Source organism: Melospiza georgiana, chromosome 2, assembly GCF_028018845.1.
Source record: "Melospiza georgiana isolate bMelGeo1 chromosome 2, bMelGeo1.pri, whole genome shotgun sequence".
Classification (NCBI taxonomy): domain Eukaryota; kingdom Metazoa; phylum Chordata; class Aves; order Passeriformes; family Passerellidae; genus Melospiza; species Melospiza georgiana.
Genome location: NC_080431.1, coordinates 9,421,032 through 9,443,100, shown reverse-complemented (window position 1 = coordinate 9,443,100; position 22,069 = coordinate 9,421,032). Strand labels below are relative to the sequence as shown.

At 38.3% G+C, this 22,069-nt stretch overlaps 1 protein-coding gene across 5 annotated transcripts in view; it reads left to right on the top strand.

Annotated features, from left to right (window-relative positions):
• ROBO2 (roundabout guidance receptor 2) overlaps positions 1 to 22,069 on the top strand; it is an 866,123-nt gene that overhangs the window by 712,955 nt on the left and 131,099 nt on the right. For all 5 annotated transcript variants that reach the window (XM_058019193.1, XM_058019191.1, XM_058019192.1 and 2 more), the window contains exons 3-5: positions 2,537 to 2,694; positions 4,722 to 4,842; positions 14,570 to 14,708. In XM_058019193.1, coding sequence (XP_057875176.1) covers positions 2,537 to 2,694; positions 4,722 to 4,842; positions 14,570 to 14,708 — 418 coding nt within the window. The remainder of the gene's footprint in view (positions 1 to 2,536; positions 2,695 to 4,721; positions 4,843 to 14,569; positions 14,709 to 22,069) is intronic.

The window sequence follows — 22,069 nt, the reverse complement described above, 5'->3', positions numbered from 1 at the left end:
TCCTTTACCTGGCTTTTTCTTTTTTTGTTTCCCTAAAGTTAGTCTTCCCCCTCTTCCTCTCAGAGTTATTTTCTCACTTTAATTTCTATTTCATGCATTTTTCTCTTATCTTTTCCTTTCTGTCACTGCTTTATTTTTTTCCCTCTTTCTTTTTTCTCCAACCTTTTTTTTTTCCCCTCCAAAACACAGAATTCTTTAGATGGAAATGGTGAGATATACCTATTCAAGATTCAGGTATGTGCTGAGGTACAGAGCAAGATTAAGCAAAGCCTGTAGCATCAATTTTGTCTTCTATTCAAGCCAGTTTTGCAGTGCGGCTTTGGGTAAAGGAATGTGATAAAATCAAATCACCTCTTAGCCTCATTCTGGGGCTGATTGGAGCCTTACACAGTTGCTGGGATGATTCAGAGAAAGTTAATGTAATTTGCTGTGTATCACTGCAAGAAACTGTGTTTGTCAGGTTCATACAGCAGTGTGAAATGTTCAAGGAAAATGCTTTCCTTAATATTGCTGCCAGGAGTTAGGAGTCAGGAATATAAAGCCATTATGTGGTGGGATCTGCTGATTTTTCTGGGGATTTGCCACTAATGGATCTGCATTGAAGTTCTGTAATTACATGTAGAACCAAGACAGTACAAATAATATTTATTTTGTGTGTAATAATAGTAGCAGAAATTAATTTTTTCATCTATTTACCATTTATACAAATGTGGGCATTGCATTGTCTAGAAGTACTTGTTCTTCCTGTGTATCATGGGGATCACAGAGACATACGAAACTGCTTTCCTAACAAACATGGTTTTTTAAGACTTTTTTTCTGGTTCTTTCTCTGACATTCCCATGATATTGACTTTCTTGGCTTTCCAAAGTATTGTACTGCCAATAGTCAGCAGCCCATGATCTTCATCGCACTAAGTTACTTCATCATATAAGTTACTTCTTCCGTTTGATCTTGAAGTTGTATAAATTCCATTTCTGCCAATTTGCTTATTGTGCATCAGAAGGTTTGGATTTCTCAGAAATATTTGGGGATTGAGGTTTTTGTTGTCTGTTGGGTGTGTCACCTCAGAAGACTACGGGTTCTTGCCAGAGCTGCATTTGTTGCCAGCTGCCTCCTGTCACTTTTATTTTATGCTTCAAGAGCGAGACCTAAATAGTCACTCTTTTTGTGTGTGTGTTAGAAAAGGAATTAACTTCCAATTAATTCCCTCCTTCCTCTGGGATCTACCTGTGTATCCCAAAATGGAGAACAATAAAAGTTACCTCCATGTCATTTCGAGTGCCAAATACATACAGCCCACTCACCTCAGACTATTCAGGGACCAATTCTTCTATGTATTAATCATATTTTTCTTCTGGCTTATTACAGAAGAGAAAAATATTCAGTTCCAAATGTTAAAATGGGGCACGTTTTATTAACATTGAAAGCAGTAAATTATCTCTGCTTATGAAATGAGACTGAGCAATTTCTGCTGAACTCTTCCTGACTTGCCCCTTCACTAGGATACAGTGTTTTCTAATTTCTCAGAGGGCCCTGGTTCCATTAAGGGCGAGAACTGTTTTAAAGCTGTAATGAAAGCCATGCTTAGCTGGAATTCAAGGAGGGGCAATGCCCTAAATTCTATTTCAGTAGCTCATCTAGAGCTATTTTCAGTTTTATGTTTATAAGAATGTCAATTAACCTAGAGACTAGGACACACACGGAAGAATAAGGATGAAGTGGATATCATTCTAACACACTGAAGCCAGCTAGTTGGACCTAATCCTTTACAGAAGCTTGATTTACATAAGAAGCCAGTCTGTGTAGCCTAATTTAGTTCTCAAACAGCTTGGTGATTTAAATGCTCTTTCTTTTCAATGTAGTAGGATAGGGCTGGTCAAGGTGGCAGAAATATTAGAACTAAAAATATAGAAGGAAGAAATAAATATGCTGGAAGTGTATTACTATCAGTTTTATTTCTCTTGACACCTTTCAGAACTGGTGACCATTTTAGCATCCATGAGCCAGAAATACAATAGTAACAGTAATAATGGCAATGCCCTTGGCCAAGGTATAACTCTGCAGTTCAGTATTAATTCTGTCCCTTTGTTACCTTGTGCTGGAATCGGAGACCCGCACAAGGCAGATATTCAGCAGGTTGTTTTCTGTCGTGAAAAGTACTCAACTCCCAACCTACAGAACTGCTTTTCTAATGATGGAAAGTGATCCTGTCAAAGTTAAGAGGAGTAATGGGTGCTACACATCTTTGTAACTTAAATACAGAGCAGTGTTCTTATCTGGAAGGAAAAAAAAAGGAAAACAAAAGCCAATTTGCCTGTGTGTGAAGTCTGACTCCAATGGACAAAAAGGCATATCTTCCCAGCTTCATTTTTGAGATCTTTTACAGTCAATATAAGAAGCAAAGTCATCCACTAATAATAGTTGAGACTTGTTTGTTTAATACTATGTGTTTCTACATTCTTTTTCCTCCACTTACAATGCCATCACTTCTGTTAATTATTTTTTTTCCCCCTTTTCCTTCATTTATTGCTGCAGTGCTGCGGGATGACTTCCGGCAGAACCCAACGGACGTGGTGGTGGCAGCGGGGGAGCCTGCGATCCTGGAGTGCCAGCCGCCCCGGGGGCACCCCGAGCCCACCATCTACTGGAAGAAGGACAAAGTCCGCATTGACGACAGGGAGGAGCGCATCAGTGTGAGTACAGCTCGGGGGGCTCCTCACCCGTGGGCTCAGGGCTCACAGCTGGGTGCAGCAGAACTTACACAGCCTTACAGCCTTGCCCACGGAAATTGGTCGTTGTTCTCAGCAGTTTGCCTCTCTGAACTTGCCCAAATGAGGGGGGCAGGCTGTTTACTGTTCCTAGTCTGGCTCTCCAGCTTGAGCTTCTTTGAGGCTTGGTTTGTAAATCCAGTGTGATGGAGGTCTGTTAGAGCTGGAGATTCAGCCATAGAAGATGCTCAGTTAGATGAATGACTTAGTGCATGTCTTTGACCAGTTTGGTTTTACCTTTTCTACATCTCAGTTCTCCAAACGGAGAATATCAGAGAGGCGTTTATAAGTAAATTCAGTCAAGTCTATGAGGTGCACTGTGACTGTATTCGCAGGGGTCTTTGGATGAGAGAAGAGACGAGGATCTGATTCCATGTTTCAGAAGGCTTGATTTCTTATTTTATGATATATATTACAGTAAAACTATACTAAAAGAATAGAAGAATGGTTTCATCAGAAGGCTGGCTAAGAATAGAATAAGAAAGAATGATAACAAAAGCTTCTGTCTCAGACAGAGAGTCTGAGCCAGCTCACTGTGATTGGCCATTAATTAGAAACAACCACGTAAGACCAATCACAGATCCACCTGTTGCATTCTACAGTAGCAGATAACCATTGTTTACATTTTGTTCCTGAAGCTTCTCAGCTTCTCAGTAGAAAAAAATCTAAGGAAAGGATTTTTAATAAAAGATATCAGGGACAGGGCACAAATAATCTCTGGGAGAAACCCAACATCTTAAAATGATACCAGTGATTTTATAGTTATTGCAGTAATTTGGATGTGTCTAAATGTAGGTTGAAGTCATACTCTAAAGAATTATGGTTCCTGAAAAGGAATAAATGTTGAGCAAATGAATAACACTGGTTGAGTTCTGTGGCCGTTCATTTCTTGTACTGTATGGAAAAGGATCCAGCAGAAATATTGAACTTATCAAGTGATTAGACATAAATCATGGCCCATGCAAGCAAATCAGATAAATTAAGGGGTTGAGAACATGTTTCATTCCTAATTTTTAAATGCTTAGCTTTTCACCATTAATATTTCTTCAATAAAGTTTTATGTTGTATGGAATGATTCAGTGCTGACCTTATTCAACATGGAAGTACTATCAGGAAGCTTTTTAGTGGCTCTGGATCCCTAAGGAATTATTCCAAGCCAAAGAATCTGAGCTGTTGCTGTTTGTGAACCAGGCTCTCTGTGCTAGGGTCTACTCAAGAGTAGAAGAGCAAAGAGTGGCAGAGAGCTGGCTGTCATCTCCTGACTCTCAAGTTTCTTCAGTTAAATCCCCAGCTTATTTTGAAGAATCCCATTGTCTAACCTTTGACACTTTGACACTGTGACTTCACAAGCCACAAATTTTTATTTTATTTCTTTCATCTATCCTGCTCTTTCTCTCTGTAAGTGCCCTTTACAGCCAAGAAAATATGAACTGTCAGGTGAATTCCCAGTTTGGGCCAGATTCAGTCCATTTGCCTCAACAAAAAGAAAATCTGCCTTTGTTAGTGATCAAGGAAACTGCTCAGACACCAGTAAAATAAAATCATCTGAATAAAACTAAGTCAAATTGCCTTGTTTTTTCAGAGAGATGTCAAGAGTGCTTTACACATTACCATGCAAGAAATAAAAGTACTCTGCTGCCAAGAGACAGCAAGAAATGTAGTCTTTGAAATGTAAAGAATCTAATGAAAGCCAAAGGAACAAGATCAAATGCAGTTGAAATTAGTTGCAAAGTGAAATTAGTCAGTAGGATAAAAATAGAACAGCGTAAAGATATTTAAATATATAAGTACATAATTTTGAAACTATACATATATTTACAAACAAAAGTTTAGAATGTCTTGGTTGTGGAACTTGTCTCCCAAGAAGGTAGCACTTTTTCTGATGTATTTTGTTTACCTGAAGCTACCTGTATTTTGTTTAACCTGAAGTTCTATTCCTTGATTTGAAACAGATCCGTGGTGGGAAGCTGATGATCTCCAACACCAGAAAAAGTGATGCAGGGATGTACACGTGTGTGGGAACCAACATGGTGGGGGAGCGCGACAGCGACCCTGCAGAGCTGACTGTCTTTGGTAAGGACATCCCTGCTTTCATTGTTTTTGCCCTACAAATGTGTAGGCTGAATTACCCTGGGTGGCTCCTCAAAACACAAGACAAAGCAAGCTTAACAAAACACAGCAGTGCAAGATGCACTTCACGGCTTCAGAAGGAGACCAGGTTTTAAAAGCTGCAGTTTATAATGATGGAGCTGTGGTGGCTCAAGGTTTTCCTTCTAAGCACATAGTTTCAGTGTGATTGGAGGTCCACAGTGGTGTGCATAACCAGAGATGTTATTGCAGGACAGTGCTCTCCCTCACAAAGTGGCCAAATGTAATTAAGCTACTTCTAATACAGTTGACAATGCCTGCTTACCAGAGATTTAGACCAGGATTGCCTATTTAAATAATTCCATCTTCCTGAGGGGTTGTGAAATAAAATCTTTGTAGGAAAGCACAAAAAAACCCCACACTTGATCAGTAAAACATCATTAGAGACAATTCCAAAACCAAATTTTTGACTATGTATAGCAGTAACTTTTAGCATTCATTTTTAAGACGACCTGAAACAGCTTTTCCTCCTGTAAGCCAGGACAGCATTTAGATTTTTGGTGCTGCTGTATTAATTAAAAATGAATAAGCTTCCTGTGTGAAAGAGCTTTTAGACCTGATGGGCAAGGCAAGAAGTTGGTTGTTAGGAGCACTTGGACCATAGTTAGGGTCCAGAGCAAGAACAGACTAATAACCCAACCTAGAGCTGGATCCATCCTACTAACAACTGGATAAGAAGCAAAGCCACAAACTCATGCTGAGGTACATCCTACAGTCATGGGTTTGTAGGAATTAGTCAAGAGGTTCTAAGCAAACAAAGGAAAATCAATAAGGAAAAAAACCTCGCTGCTAAGGAAAACATGTCTGTGCTGACAAAAGAGAGAGAAATAATGTTAATGTTCCATCCTGCTGCACCTCTTTGATACAGTACTGGAATTCCAAACAAGACCTTTTGTAACCCCTGAGAGATGTTTAATAGAAATCCTGAGGTCCTTTGTGAAGCAGATGCTCGAGAGGTTTTTCACCTTTTGTCTAAGATGGTGCACTGGAAAACCTAGTCACTCATATTGCCACCTCTGAGTTTGCATGTATGTGCAATTCAACATTTTTTTATCCACTTGAAAAGAATATATATATATTATGTGATTCACAAAAGGCAGAGAAAGATTTTTGCTAGAAAGATCCACAAATTTATGAGAATATGCAGCTTTCCAGCTTTTCTGAAGTGAAAAGGTTTCCACCCCAACTGGTTTGTTGTGGATTCATGGCAACATGTGGCTTTTAAAGGCAGAACTATTATACCTTGCCAAAAAACACCCCAGAGAAAGGATCCCTGTCAAATTATTATGCCCTTTGCAGCCAATCTGTTAGAGTTGTAGCTTTATACAGATGCAAAAGAGACATGACATATCTCCTTCATCAGTTTAAGTACTGCTAATCTCTGGTAATACTCCCTGTGGATAGCAAGCAGATTGCAGTCCTAAACTACAAAGCCTTAAGAAATCCTTAAGAAAATAATTTGTTAAAAAGCATTGAACTGTAGGAATGAAAACTGAAATGTGCATGTAATTTCATATCCTGCAGAGCCATGAAGCATATTAGGTTCGTCTTGATATGTAAAATAATACATAACCAATTACAATATTCTGATTTTTTTTACAGGGTATAATCATAGCAATCAACTTGCAAAAATACAATCTAAAACTATTTGGTGAATACCAAACAAAATCAGCAATAAATGAAATTAGATATTTTAATCCTTCTTAATTGCGTTAGACTACCTGAGGAAAATTGTATTTGAAATTCCCTACTGCAGTATCTTCCTGTCTACATTTTTCCTTCTCTCTGGGTATTCCCAGACACCTCCCCACCTTCCTTTCTGCTGTGCAAGGATGGCATGCAGGAGGTGCTCAGGTTATGGCCTGCTGTCTCACAAGGTGGTTTGGCTGCCCCGTGCCCATTTCCTGGGCACCTCCTGGCCCTGAAGCTCTGTGCTGGTGCACTGGGCTTGTGTAACATCATGTCCAGGCTAGTCCTGGTCCTCTCCATTCCAAAGGAGGGGACTTGCCTGTGCTATCCAGCAGTTACATTCCATTCCTGGGCTCCAGGCAGCAGCCCATGTGTGAGTAGGGATGTGCACAGAGACTGGAGAGCATTATCCATGATGTTTCCAGGAAGCAATGTATCTACTAGACAGTCCAGTCACTCCAAGCACTCAATAAATCCAATAAATCCAACGACTCTGGGAAACATCAGATTGGCTCTGCATGTTTAAATTGGCTGCACTGAACACAGGCAAAACCACCAGGACTGTATGTTAGGTCCACAGCCTTCCTCTAATATGACTCACAGGTCTGAGGAACATGGGAATACTGCAAATGTTGATGAAAAATATACTAGAAACACTTATATGCAGTTCATGTGCCAAACTTTAACTGCTTTGAAGATATTTGAAAATGGACAATAAAAACAAGGAGATCTTGACTGAATGACTTGGAGAATTTTAATAGGGGACTGGCAAGCCTATAGCTGGTGCTATTTCTGGAAAGGAATGTATATTAATTATGTCTTCATTCCTTTCCCAAATAACAACCCTCCAAACCCTTTCCACAGTGTGAAGGGAGCCTTAGTAAACATATTATGTAGGAAAAGGAGCTGTTCATACTAGCTCTCTCTTTCCAGAAACCATCTACTTGTTACTTTGGGCTTTGCAAGTTTTTCTGTAATACCTGAAGTTAACTTCTGCATGTGACTTGTGACAGATCTCTGGCTCCCTGTACAGTAAATTTAGCTTGAGGCATTGCCTCTGGAAAAACTGAGTCAGTGTGGTGGGAACTGGTGGCCCAAGAGGAACAGCATGGAAGCCTAGACTGAAAGATTACACTTTTCTTGAGTTTAAAGACAGTAAAATAAAATGGGTCATAAGAACCTTGGGAAGCAGTAGGGGGAGAAAATAAATTTTTCCCATGTGCAGAATATGTCCACTTGGCTAGGTACCCATTCAATAACCTTTACTGACAGATAGTTATGAATAATACATGTAGAACTTTCACTTTTTTCCCCTAAGTTATCTGCATAGGAAACATTGTTTTCAACATTCAGGCACTCTAAACAGTAAACTGGTAGTGTCTCTGCAGATTGCATTAGTTTTGTTCCCAAGTCTTGATTCTTCTATTAGCAGAAAAATTGGCAAGTTTTCATAGTAAAATACCATAAAGATCATAAAAGCAGTGCTATCCAAAACTGTGTTTTGAATACTGACCAAGATGCCCTACATTTTGTTAGTCTTCTTTTTCAAGCATTACTGCTAGTTTTTGCCTTTATGAGGCTCCAAGGTGTAATCTTGGAGCAAAGCAGAAAGACAGGGTCTGTCACAGTCTTAAGTTGCACTTTAAAGGAAGTTAATAACCTCAGTCCTAATAATCACAAAAAGAGGCAGCGTGGGACTTGATTATGCTGTGCACACTATTCTGAAGGCCAATTTCTGAAGTGTAGTGATACAAATTAGGTTGCATTGCTTGTGTTTGGGCTCGTAGCCCTTGGCTGAACAGAATTAAAGCAAGATGCAAAACAGAAACAGTTTAATTCCAATTTGTATGAAAGCTTTGTTTGTAAATACATAATATGGAGCCAGAAATCAAATAAAGAAGGAATTACTCTTTATGATAACCTTTATCATTTTGTCATGCTACTTCACCATTCTGAGCTAAGTGTTCAAGTTAACTGTTTCATGTTCTTTTATTTCCCTTTGCACTTAAAATGGCAATGTTTGAAGAGAATGTACAAAGGTATATCTTGTATATTGATTCTCAAGTTCAGTGAAATCAATGAAAGCCTTAGTCTATCAACTTCAAGAGGCTGGCATCAAGCAGTGGAAAAAGATATATTTAGAAGAGCCTCAAAAGAATATAAAGCATAAGTAAGAAGAGTAAAAAATATCTTTAAAAGATGTGTCAATTTGGACATATTAAAGATTGTTTTGGATGAATCTTTGATTTTATCTTTGGTATCTGAACCTTTTTTCAGCTAATAAGGTCCTGTGGGATGAAGAGGTATTCTTGTCTGATGCTTGAGGAAGTATTTGTGTTTGATGTTCTGTAGATATTGTCAGGCTGAAAGAGAAACCCTAGTTTTAGAAAAAGAATGACTATGATGACATGGTGTTAGAAGAAAAAAATCCCCAAAATCCCTTTAATGAAGACACCGTGCCCCGTTTTACTTTTTTGACCTCTGCCTATGTGGAAGACCTTAGCAGAGTCTTGACCCATTGTATCCTGGAAAGCTTTCTCAGGCACATGGAAAAATCTTCCAAAACCAGATATACATTCATAGGTCAAGACAGAGAAATCAGCAGTGTGTATTTTGTCCTTCAGATCAAATCTCCTCCTGATTTTCTTTAAATCCCTGTATTTTCCACTTGCAGTCTACCTGTGGCAGTTTGCAAAAAGCCATTTTAGCTTTAGATTATTTGTTATCCACAGATACCAAGAAGTTGTTATAGAATAACAATACAGCTCTGAAAAAAGTCTCTGATTTGGTCCCCAAAGTGTGTATGTAACAGTCAGTAAAAACTGTAATTAATATGATTGTAGATATATATAAAAGAAGAAAACCACTACCAACTGAAAACATTAATTTTACTGCATTTGCCTCTTATTAGTGTTCCATGCATTTACTGTGCAAGCTCATCATGCCTTGGGTGCTGCTTAGAGTGTAGGAGTTTGTGATGTCTACACAAGTGCCTATTTCTCAAATGAAGAAGGGAATAATGTAGATAGAATAATGCCTATAAATATAAAACCACCTTCTTTTGCAGTTTTCTTTTCATTTATTTGGGCAGCATAGGTAAATTTAGTGAGGTCGTAATATCCTGTCTTCTTCCACTTGTTCTTTTTTTGGCAGAGAGCTTTACTTCATCCAGATCAGGTTGCATTTAATGAAATAATCTATGCTATTGACAGCATTCTGAAGTGAAACTTACTTCCAACCATCTAATGTTTCCTTTTTTTTCCCTTTTGAATCAGAATGCTAAAGTGCAAACAGCTTTTAAATGTAACTATTTGCTATTAAATCCCTCTCCAAAGCCTTTTGTGTTTTAATGTTCTTTTTAGAGCACAAAAACATTTTAAGAAAATGTTGCCTTCCATTCAGCAAAGAGACAGAAAACAAGAGCAATTCTAAATCAGATTGAGGCTCTACATTATGAAGACCATCAAATCCTTCACTCTAGCAGTTGCCTCAGCAGAGAAAATATATTAAGGTAGTTAGGATCATTTTAATTAGATTGAGGCCCCATATATGGCTGTCTAACTTTTTGAGGAACAGGGAAAGGGCAATAATACATCTGAAGGTCATCTGAGTCTCTCTAATAGACTGTGATACTCAGACCAATTGTTAAATGTGGGAGAAATTGAGTTCTGAGGTTAACTTGTGTCAGCACCCAGAGTAAGAAAATTATTTTGCTGTTTCTGGCTCAGATCTGTGGGTTTCCTTGCAACACATACCTCAAGCTCTGCAACAGATTGTAGGTGTGTGTCCAGATTGCATTAACAATCCCCTTTTATAACTGCAAGCAAAGCTTATTCTGAAGTTATAAAGGTCACCCTAGTAATAGCATGACTGGTTGACATGACATATAACCATGACCTATTTTATAGTTCTCCTCAAAGATTTTTAATATTCATCAGAGAAAGTCTGGGAAGTGGGTACTTTATTTACTCGGTGAAAGCTTATAAAATAGCTATATTAAAATTTTTATATATGCCTATGATTTTAATTTATCACCCTTTCTTGTTGTTTCTCAAATATATTGTGCTCTGGATGCTGTTGACAGAGTAACAATATTTAATTATACCACAAGGCTTTATTTATGGGCAAACCATTTCAGAGGAAAAAAATATGATTTTTTTTTCCCCCCCCAAGACTAGCTCTGAAACTAAATTTGACCTGGCTGTGCAAAGAAACCTTCTTTATTTAGCATGCTTGGGCAAGCAGTGCTCTGTCTCCTGAGAGATTAACATTGTAAGCAAGTTATGCAGGTGACTCAAATCCAGTTAATCTCACATAAAGAATGTTAATTGCATTGGCAATGGCATTCACTCTGATCACTTTATAGCTGTATAATTAGCTATTGGACATATTCAAGGGGCTTTCTGAGTGATACAAATACAGGAAGCAACATAGTAGATAACTTGTTCTTTCCTGATTCCTGCTGTGCAAAATGCAGAGATGATGCAAAAATGGAAACAGCAGTTGTTGGTATTTACATGTCCTTGCTAACTGGGCTCTGTCCTTACGTAGCTATTAATTTTCTGGCAACTTCTTAAATGTTTTTGAAAATACACAGTTTTAGAAGCTGATATGAAACAAATATGTGTGTATTCTCACAAATTGCCTTGTTGTGGAATCCAGTGATTTATCTAATGACCTCAGGGCCATTTACTTTCTCCTCAGCTGGGTTCTCCTCAAAATGAGACAGGAATTTATTTTCTCATCTCCTGTACAGGAGAATTTACAGCCACAAGTAGCAATTTCATAAGTATGCACATTCTAATTTCTAAGATGTTTACATGCAGCTTTTGTAAACCTGGTCTAAAATGATTTTTGTATGCAGACCAAGCCAGTGTACAGAGTTGTTTAAATTCAATGGGAATTAACCAGGGCCTCTAAATCACCAATCAGAAAGCTGATATAGATCTGAATTTCTTAGTTTAGAGAAATTTAAAGCATCATGTCTTGAAAAACAAATGCCAAAATGAAGAGTATTGTGTATGAGCTGAGAGCTGGAGTTGGTCTAAGCTCTTCTTAGGAGAGAAGTTGTAAAAACCATGCTGTTGCAAATTTGCAGAAAGTGTCATTAAAATACTCCCATCCAGATTCAGATAGTTACAGATAGGCCAAGTACATTGCTTAGCATTGGGATTAAAATGGGGTGTTTTTTGCTTTGTCCAGTTGTAATAAGATTATCAAATTAAAATGGCTTTATCCAAAATTTTCCATGCCTAACTAGAAAACCAATTTTGGTTGACAAAATTAAATTGACAAAATAATTCACTCTTCTCTAAGAATGTTGAAGTTCTTGCAGTTTGGAGGCAAAGGGGATAATTGGAGTAAAATGGGCAGCAATGAGAGGAATGGAGGAAGCTTTTTGTCCTGAGAAGTGCATGTGCCTCATACTGAATATCAGGTACCTAAAATATGTTGGGAAATAGCTACACTGTGCCAGAGATGTACTCTTTTTTTGGCTTGTCCAGAGGATTTTCAGTAAATTTAGCCAAACATGCACCTGCTGAAAAGAAAAAGAAAATGTAATAGAGTCATCAATTCATACACCAGAGAACCCATGAATGCAGATCTGGGCAGCATTTTCCTTTATCTACACTGTGTTCCTGCTGCTATCACTCTTCTGGAAGGGTCCTTGGGTACTTCAGCTGATTTTTCTTAAATTTGTGGATGGTCTGTATTTGTGTGACCTGGGTAACAGGAGCTCCAGTTCAAGTGCAGACCAAACACTCAGTGGAGAAGAGACCATTTGCTGTGATGTACAAAAAGGGAGAGGCATGGATAGTTGGAAGAGGAATTGGATTTGAGAACTTGCTGGGCTCCAGGTGTGAAAAGTTATATCTCTGGGCTAAAAAAAAAGATAAAATTACTAAGGAAACTGTCAGCAGCTGGATAGGGCTTGTATGCAGGCTTGAAATAGGAAATTACAAAGAACTGGATATGACTTGTACACTGACTTAAACTGGGAAATCATAAAGATTTCAATATAAGCAGAGAGGCTAGAAATGAATTTACTTGCCCAAACATTGCTGCAATCTGAAGATCCTGGGCAGGAATAGGAATAGGACCAAAGCCATGGCTTGGGGAGAAGAATCTTTGCCCGTTAGCCATGCTTTTATCTCTATCATCTGGAAAGGTGCTATAGATTCTTGAGCATGTCTATTCTTCTGCTGACAAAATATGTTTTCCCCTGCCAATAGGTTCCCCTGCTAATAAGGAATTCCTGTGTGATGCTGTCATTCATTTACATAATTACTAACAGGTGGTTTTGTGTTCCTCATTTTCTCACTGATATGCCGATTTGTAAAAGTGATGAACACTTTTTGTCAGCAGTTGAATTAAAGGAAGCTGAGCTTTAAACACACAAAATTAAAACTTCATTTCCATCCAACCCCTCCCCATCCCCTAAAAAAAAAAAATAAAATTGTCAGTTTTGTGGCTCAGGTTAAACACCAAAATTTAGCAGATAGTTCTAACCTTGTTTTCTGAGATCTCTATCATAGCCCAGAGAGGAGCTATAATAATAAGTGAGGTGATTATAAAGCATTAAGATAGGTGTAATAGAGGCCATGAGGAAATTAATAATTCTGTCTTTGAAGTGCATCTTGAGTAGAAAGACAGGAGGCCACCCTCTAAACAGTACCACTAAAACAAAATATTAAACACCTGCTCATTAAGTGAATACCAACAATCTGGAGATGTTTGGGGGAAAAATAGTATATGATCATATAACTGCTGCCAGTCCCATAAGGCATCATAAACAGAAAGGAAGTGATCAAAAGACATGCAGAAAGCTTTAATTCTCTCAGTAAATGTGGCCTGCTTGATTTTTCAACCTTAATAATGTTCTTTTAACTTTAAAAAAAAAAATATTTGCATATAATGATTGTGCATAACAAACCTGTAAAATTAGCACTGTAGTTATCAAGAAAAATTACCTGAGTCAGAATCTGGTATTGCTTGCATCTGTGTGAATTCTGAGTAATTTTTTTAAGTGACATCATATCCCTTAACTTGCTGAGAGTGAAATATGAAACATAGTGTGTAACCAGTTTTACATGTCCTTATGATAAATCCCTGTCTTGAGTGAAAATACTGTTTCATATAAACTCAGCCTTATAATGGTTTGACTAGCATAAATAATTGATGACAATAAAAGTGTGGTGTGGCTGAGAGGACAGAACAAAATTTGTGCCTTCCAAAGGCAACTTGGAAACTAACCCCAGTGACATCCTTTCAAATGAAATTACCGGTGCTTGGACTTTGTAGCAGTATAACTGAGATCAGATTGTGGCTCTGCATCTGGATTTTAGAGCAGGCCTGTGCAACATTATGGTGATTAATACTGTTTGTAGCCGTGCAGCCTAACATAACAAGGGTAAACAGAAGTTATTATTCAGACCTTAATTTGGTTTTCCATGGTGAAGTTGGCAATGGGGATCAGGGAATCTCTTCAGGATCGTGCAGGACAGTTCACAATTGCCTGAGGTGCATAACGCGGAGTTTAAATTTTCCTCACAAGTATCAAGATATTGATCTCTGCCAAGGGCTAGCTGGCTCCTGCTGGGAGCTCCTGCTCCAGCTCATACATTGCTGCAGCAGGAGCACGGCAGCTTTTCCAGGGAAGGGCACGGCCTCAGAGGGCTATCCACTGTCTGGAAGGCAGCTGGTCAGTCCTGGCGCAGGCTGCCCTCTGGTCCTCCTTCCCATCCTCTTCTTGCTGGAGGATGGGATGGGACAGCCCCTGCCTCTCCAGCCTGGCAGCCCTCTCACTGGCTCTTTATGCACATCATCAGTTCCACTTGTCTGAATTTGTGGAGCTCAGCCTCCTTTCTGTTTGATGGATGGGTAAGCAGCGAGATGCTGAAAAGTCAAAAAGTGTTCATTTCAGCCCTGTGACTCACTGTGGAATTTTAATGTCTCTTTCAAGAGCGGCCCACGTTTCTCAGGCGACCGATTAACCAAGTGGTGCTGGAGGAGGAGGCCGTGGATTTCCGGTGCCAGGTGCAGGGGGATCCCACTCCCACAGTGCGGTGGAAGAAAGATGACGCAGACTTACCGAGAGGAAGGTGAGAGCCACGTTCACTCCCAGTTTTCAATTGCTGCACAATGCTGGAATCCATCCCTGCTACCAAGAGTTTGTTCTTTGGCATTGTGTCCAAGATTTATTTCCCACATTGCTGCTCTTTTGGCACTACAAATCTTCTTCCAGGGGCAGCTGTGCAGGGAAGCCCAGCCTGGGTGAATTGTCCAGGTAATGGATTCCTGTGGAGGGAAGAAAAGTGATCTGTAGGTGTTGTGAGCACATGGGTATTCAGTGAATTTATTGGAGACAGTAAAGATGTTTTAGGACTGTAATGGTGATAGTAGCCCTCAGAATGATGTGCTGATACCAAGAGGGAATGAACTTGGCAGGAAATTGCTCTGTTGCACTGGCAAGGTGAATTACAAGCAGAGCATGGTGGGCTTTGCTGGCTCCTCGGTTCATGTCTGTTAAGTCTTGGAGAGAAACCTTCCTCTTGAGGAAACAAAAAGCCAGACTAGCAGAAGTGTAAAGCAGAGTTGAAATCTGGAACAGGCCCCCTGTGTTCAAAAAAGATTAATTTAGTCTGGAACAAACAAGGAGAAAATTTTAGTGAGCAGGGGAAGGGAGTCTCTCCTGCAAAAGGGTTTTTAATTAGTTTGGCTCCTTTCAACCTAAAAGAGCAGTGTTTGGTCCTAATTTTCTGGAACTCTTTCTTGTTTTGATGCTGAAACATTATTTCATTAAAAAATCCTCAACATGGAACTAGCTCTGGGAACAGGAATTAGAACCCAGGTCTCCACAACCCAACAAGTCTTTCTGGCACTATGAGTCCTGATTTATTTTTGCACAGTTTTAATTTTAGCAGTAGACATGAATAGTGCCTCTTTTTCCCCCCCCCCACTATAACTGACATTTTCCATCAGTTGAATATACCAATGGAAAAATACATAATCTAGAAAAAAAATTTCTATGTAGGATTGATATGAATGCTTGTGTATATATATATATATATATATATATATGTATGTATATTTTCTGGCAATTAGAAAAAATATAAAAGTCACATAGCTGTTTTGCTTATTATAGTGACAGATGTGTATGAATGTAATAAGCAAAATATTTTTTTCAGGAGAAGCCTTTTTGATGTCAGGATGGATTTTTCTCTTTGCTTGCTCTTTAGCTATGTATTGTGGTGTAGTCCACAGTAAATACATTGTGTTTCTGTGATTTATTCTTGCTTTTGTGCTACTTCTGTTGTTTTAAATCATGTCTGCTTCTAGTTCTCATAAGCAGCAGAAGTAATAGATGATGAGCCTACAGTGACTTTGGTTAGATTGCATTTCTGTTAGATATTTTTTAGTGACTGTATCTCTTCTTTTTCTCCAGCATCTGCAAATGCCTCTAATAATTAGCATTGTATACTTTCTATTCTATGATTTTCGTTTATATAGCACAATATGTGAGCATATCTTCACTGTCCAAAAAGTGGACATTTCCAAGCCATCCTTAATCATGGAAGATGAGCTTGGAATCTCTTAAACAAAAGTTATTGTGTTTTTCTGCTTTTTTTTTAATACCAGCAAAGAAATTTGCCCAGGTATAGTCTGAATGAATGGATGGATGAGAAAATTACCATATCAAAATTTTATAAATTAGGGAAGATAGTCAAAATGATTCCTCATTTCTGAAATTGAGGGAGGTTTTTTTGAGGTTAAAGATAAACTGAGCTCCTGTATTTTAAGCGTTTTAACATCTACAATGAAATATAAAGCCCTCAAGGTTTTCCCTTTGTCTTTCTTCTCATATGCATAAATACTTCTGAGCAGATCTCTGAGCTATTTCTCTTATAAATTTCAATATAAATTTCCTGTTTCTATAGCTAACAATGTTCTTTGCACATCTGTCTTTGTTTTTTTCAATAATTTCATTTTGGCTTCATCCCTAGATTGCAAGACAATTACAGTAGGTACCCGTTTCAACAAATACAGCAGATTTTTAAATGTGTCTGTTGTTGATTCAGCTTTTCAGCTTTCAAAATTGTCTAATTCGCAACAAAGTGGAACAAACTGGTTTTCTGTATGCATTTTGTTTCTGTAATTTGCTCCTGGTGAATGCCAGAATCAGTGACAGTGGATCCATAGTTTTTCAGAAATTCTAATCTGTTTTTCCACCTTACCTTGTTTAATATTTTTTAGTGACCCATGAGAAAGCAAAGAGGAAAGTAAGGCCAGTGATTTCTGGTGACAAATGTGAGCAGTATTGCTACACTGAGTGGTGTGTTGTGTAGTAATTGGAAAATAATTTCAGGCTGTTAAAGCCCTAATTATAAAGGTCCCAGATGGACTCTAAGCATCTCCAGTTGCAATTGGATTAAATGAGAAAAAAACCCCAACTTCTAAAGAAATTAAGATGTTTGAAAACATGACTCTTTATAAAAAAAATAATTTAGCTATTTGTCAAATTGTCTGTGTAATTGCTCAGGAGTATATAAATAACCATGCTTCAAATCTGAGAATAAACAGTTTATTCTGATGGTGCAAAACTTCATTCCCAATTTCAGTTGTTTTGAACTGATGATCTAAATCAACTCTGATAGTCTGTATCTCTGAGAAGCAGATTTTAAAATGCCTGGGAAACACTGGTCTCACTAGTGGTCAAAGGAAGTTACTTATCCAACATCCTGTAGACCTGACTTGAGATTTCAAACTATGATATATGTCATGGAGCTCCTCTGTGTGTAACTGGGCAGGAATTTAAAAAAATGATAAATACTAGGTGAAAACAGTAGTGTGAGTAATGTATGAAAGCTGTTTTCATAGTTCTTTTGTGCCACTGTGATAAAGAATTATTTATGTTCTTAAATTTATTTATGTTCTTTCAGTGCTTAAAATTCTTGTTAGACCCCAAATTGATCCCAGCAAATTAATATCTTGTTGATCTAAATGTTGCTACTGCACCAACAGGGAGACTCAAAATCCAGTGTGAAGTCTGGGGTATGTAAAGCCTTTTTCCAGAAGCTGTCCACTTCAAATCAGTGACCCAAGACTGAAATGCATTGTGAATCAAATGTAGAGGCACATGGTGTATATTTTATTTTAATTGCTCCAAAAAATTCAGCCTCACACCACAGCCTCCACAGTACACAAAGGGTGGGGAATAGTTAATCAAGTATGACTCATGTCAAACTACTGGAGGTGAACAGGATGTTGTGGGGCCAGTCCTGTGCCTTTGGCTGCAATATGAGGTTCACTATTCCATGAATAGAGTTTTTTCTCATTAGAAGTGACACAAGGAAGTGGCACAAAGATTGTGTCAAAGTGACTCGCACAATTGTGGCCATGCATAATGATTAAAACCTACTGAAAATTCAATAAAATTTGTCTTTATGCATTGAAATTTTTTTTCCAGATATGTGTTCAGGTATCTTTCCCTTTGATGTCTGCTCAGCAGAAATAGAGATTATACTTTCCTTCCAAGGAGCTGATGGTCTCCTGTGTGGTAGAGAACTCAATCTGGCCTGGATCTAATTTTCATTCATCTACATTTTAGCCCTGGTAACAGGAAGAAAATGACATTATTTGAGAGCCTACAGTATGAGAGTGGCAGATCTATGACTAGCAATTTAATAACATTTGAATAAGGTTTGTACAGTGTTTCATGTCTTCAAATTTTCTAGTGAAGCTGAGGAGAGCAGCTGCATGGTCTGTAATTATATAGCAAGTAATAAGTACTTCTTTTTTTTTTTTTAGGAAGTGAAGAGATTTTCAATTACAAGTCAGAATTTATGACACACTATAATAACTGTTTAAACCTTTTATACAGAAGAAGTTAGCAGTGCCAGCTCTTCGGGAGAGTGAGGTTAGCTCAGCAAATGTATTTTTCAGTTGCCTTAAAAATGACTGAGTTGCAATCACATAGGCCTTTTTTTGCATTCCAGCCCAGAACAGCTGTTTTAGCTCAGTAAATACATCTTTAATGAAATTACAACCTGCTCTTTTAAGTTGCATTTACAGGCACTGTCTGATTAGATGGATATTGTTCTAGAGATGAAAAGTGGCAACTGCCCCAACAGGGAGAGGTATTTGTTTTATGTGCCACCCACACAATGGGAGTGTGGGCAGAAAAACCAAGAGTGATGCTTCAGAAGGAAAGTGGTGTGTAGTTTACACAAGGTGTATTGCTAAGTGTTAAGAGATTGTAGGTTATTAAATGAAACAGAGTTGTAACACTCAGCAGTGAAAATCATAAACAGCACAGTAAGCTTTCTTATTTGCTGGAGATTAGGAATGTTCATTGAAAATTATTTGGGAATGAGCATTCTTAGAGCACAGAGTTAATATATTGTAAGATATGTGTTAGCTGCAACAGCACAAGCCCGTGTAGGTGTTAGTTTTGCTATGTTTTTAAAACTGACTTTTTTAATGCATATGCATGGTCTGGGCAGAAATGCTGTCTGTCACACTTCTGATAGAGCTGAATGAAAAAGCACACCTATAATTTCTCTGCTTTCCTCCATGGTTTCTCATGAGCCCAAAACTAGGAGTATAACACGACATTTTAAAAATATCTCACGGTCTTCCAGATGCAAATCTTTGAAATGGATTTAAACACAACTGACAGCAAACCTAATGAACTAAGAAAAGCTGAATTTTTTAAGAGGAGATCCAAAAAGAGCCTGATAGCCTGAGAAATTTTGCATTTTTATTTCTCCATTGTGCTGGGTTGACCCTGGCTGGATGTCAAGTGTCCCCCAAAGCCTTTCTGTTATTCCCTTCCCAGCTGGACAGGGGGCAGAAAATATAATGAAAGGCTCATGGGTCAAGATATGAATGAGGAGATCACTCATTAGTTAGTGTCAGGGGCAAAACAGACTCAACCTGGAGAAAAATTAGTTCAATTTTTTATCCATCTAATCAGAAAAGGGAAAATGAGGAATAGAACCAAATCTTAAAAACAGCCTCCTCCCACCTATTTCCTTGGCAGGGATAGGGGCTTGTGGTCAGTTCATCACACCTTGTCTCTGCCACTGCTTCCTCCTCAGGGAGAGGAGTTTGTGCCTGTGCCCTGGAGTTCCTCCTTCCCTCCTTCTTCATGACCTTGATGTCTGCAGAGCTGTTGCTCTCTCATGAGAGCTTTGGTGGGCACCTTGCACCTACTCACCACATCATGACCACAGGATGAGGCTCTGTAAGCAAGAGAGACAGTGATTTTTAAGAATAAACAGTGGTGCTCTGTAATTTCATTAATATTCTGTGGATAGGATATTGAGGTATTTAACTCCAGCCCCCTCTAGATACAACCAAGGAAAGAATGACCTTTCAATGAAATATGAGTTAATAACACTACAGCTCTGTGTGCTTTCTTTGAGCTAATATCTGTGCAACAAAATGCAGTCTAATGTGTATTGAAAATTAATTAGAATAAAGAGTGTGTTTTAGTAATGTAATGAATATAATCTTTGGTTACATCAGCAAATTTCTATTGCAATTAATAACAATTAACAGTTTTAAATGAAGGGTCTGGGGAAAAGGATGTTTTTCATATTAGCTATATCACATGTACTATTTGTCATCTCTGGTTAGATCCTGTATGATTTGCATGCCCATCTTCTTTTTTTTTCCTTAAGCTAAAGCATTAAAGAGAGATTAGTCCCTTTATGAGGAGCATAGGGGGAAGATTGGATGTTCTTAATAGCTTGTCAAAAAGAGACAGTGAAAGAAAGAGGTTTAGCATGGTATTTGTATCCTTGCATATATCTGGAGGCATGAGAGGAGGTTTGCAGAGGATGTTGCTGTTGCTGTCTGGCACAGAGGGAGCTGCTCTGTAACTTCCAGAGTCCGTGGGGCACGAGTGAACACTGGCAGATCTCAGGCAAGTGCAGCATAAGCATCTTTTCAGCTGTTATGTTGAACCATGTGAGGAAACTTCTGTGAAATCAGATGCCATTTAGAGATAGAGAGGTGGTGAGAGGTAAAATAGATGCAGGGGTTGGTTAATTTTTGTGTATATAGCATCAAGATGATGTACCCCAGTGATGGTGGGGTGCCCCCTCGTGTGGCACTTTTGGTTGAGTATCCCTTTTCTCTGATTGCTATTTTGCCTGTCACTGATCCCTTCCTGCTCTGCAAGTGGAAATATATTCCTTAGAGTTGTATGAGGAGTACATGCCCAAGTGAATGTGTAAATGACAGCACTTTTTTACGTTTTAAATCCCTCAAAACTTGACATTGAGTAAAGTCCTATAATTGCATCGTCCCACAGTTACCCCAGGGGTTTATAGTCTAACCCAGGAGCTGCCTGCCATTCCATTTGTCTGAAGTATTAAATGCTGTGAGCAAAAGCGGTAGATGTGTGCCTCTGCTAGACTGATCAGCAGAGAAACAGTTAATAACGTTGACATTTAAATTGGCTTCATGTTAAGTGTCACTTCTCACCACAGAGCTGAAGAAGAGCTATTGTTTCAGCCAGTCTGTTTGCAGATTCATGGAAATACTCTCCAGTTGCTTACATAAGGGTCAAGGTTGGAAAAATAGCTTTACAACTCCATGGACAGCAGCCATAAAGGAATTGTGTCAACTAGCACTCCTGCCTGCATGTTTTCTCTTTATGCTGTGTGAACTCTTGGTGATCTATGAAGTGATCACTGACACTGCACTAGAAACAGTATTGTCACAGGAGAATGTTGTTATTTCTTTTTATTCCTCCTTCTTCTGCAGCCTAAAATAATTAAATTTCAGAGCGCTAATGAAGTCAGTAGAAGAGTTCAGAAACAAAATTTAATGCCAGTTGTAGTAGCCTCAAACATGGGTTTATCTGAATTTTCCACTCGCAGCAGAAGGCTGCAGTAAAAAGTAGTCTTGCAGGAAGAGGACACAGTGAAATTTAATGCAGAATTTCATTCAAAATACTCCTACTAATGCTTAAAGTATACTCCATAAAAGCTTAGTAACCATATGGTTTGTATACTATATTTATAAATTTTAGAATATTAAAGTAGCCTTCTTTCTATCAGTTTAATTACCATCAAAAACATAGAATTAAAAAGTAAAGATCATTTACTGTGCATTTTTTTTCCATGAAAGACTCAGGAAAACAGAGAGCATGAAGCTCTTAGATATATTCAAGTGGGAGTAAGATTCAAGAGCTCTAACCACTGATGCTACTGGAATGTCTGGCCTGCAGGGATTTCTTCTCCTTTAACACATTCCATCTCTTTATGGGATACAAAACTTGTCATCTAAGCTAAAAACAAATTAACTTACCCTGTCATTGAAAACACTTTCATGGTAAAGTTTTAAGCCTAAAAATTATTTCAAGTTCCTATCAGTAAGTTCTGTGTTGGTAATTGCTTAACTAGCAAAATGTACTTTTTAGAATATGACTTGTGGCTCAACTGCAGTACTG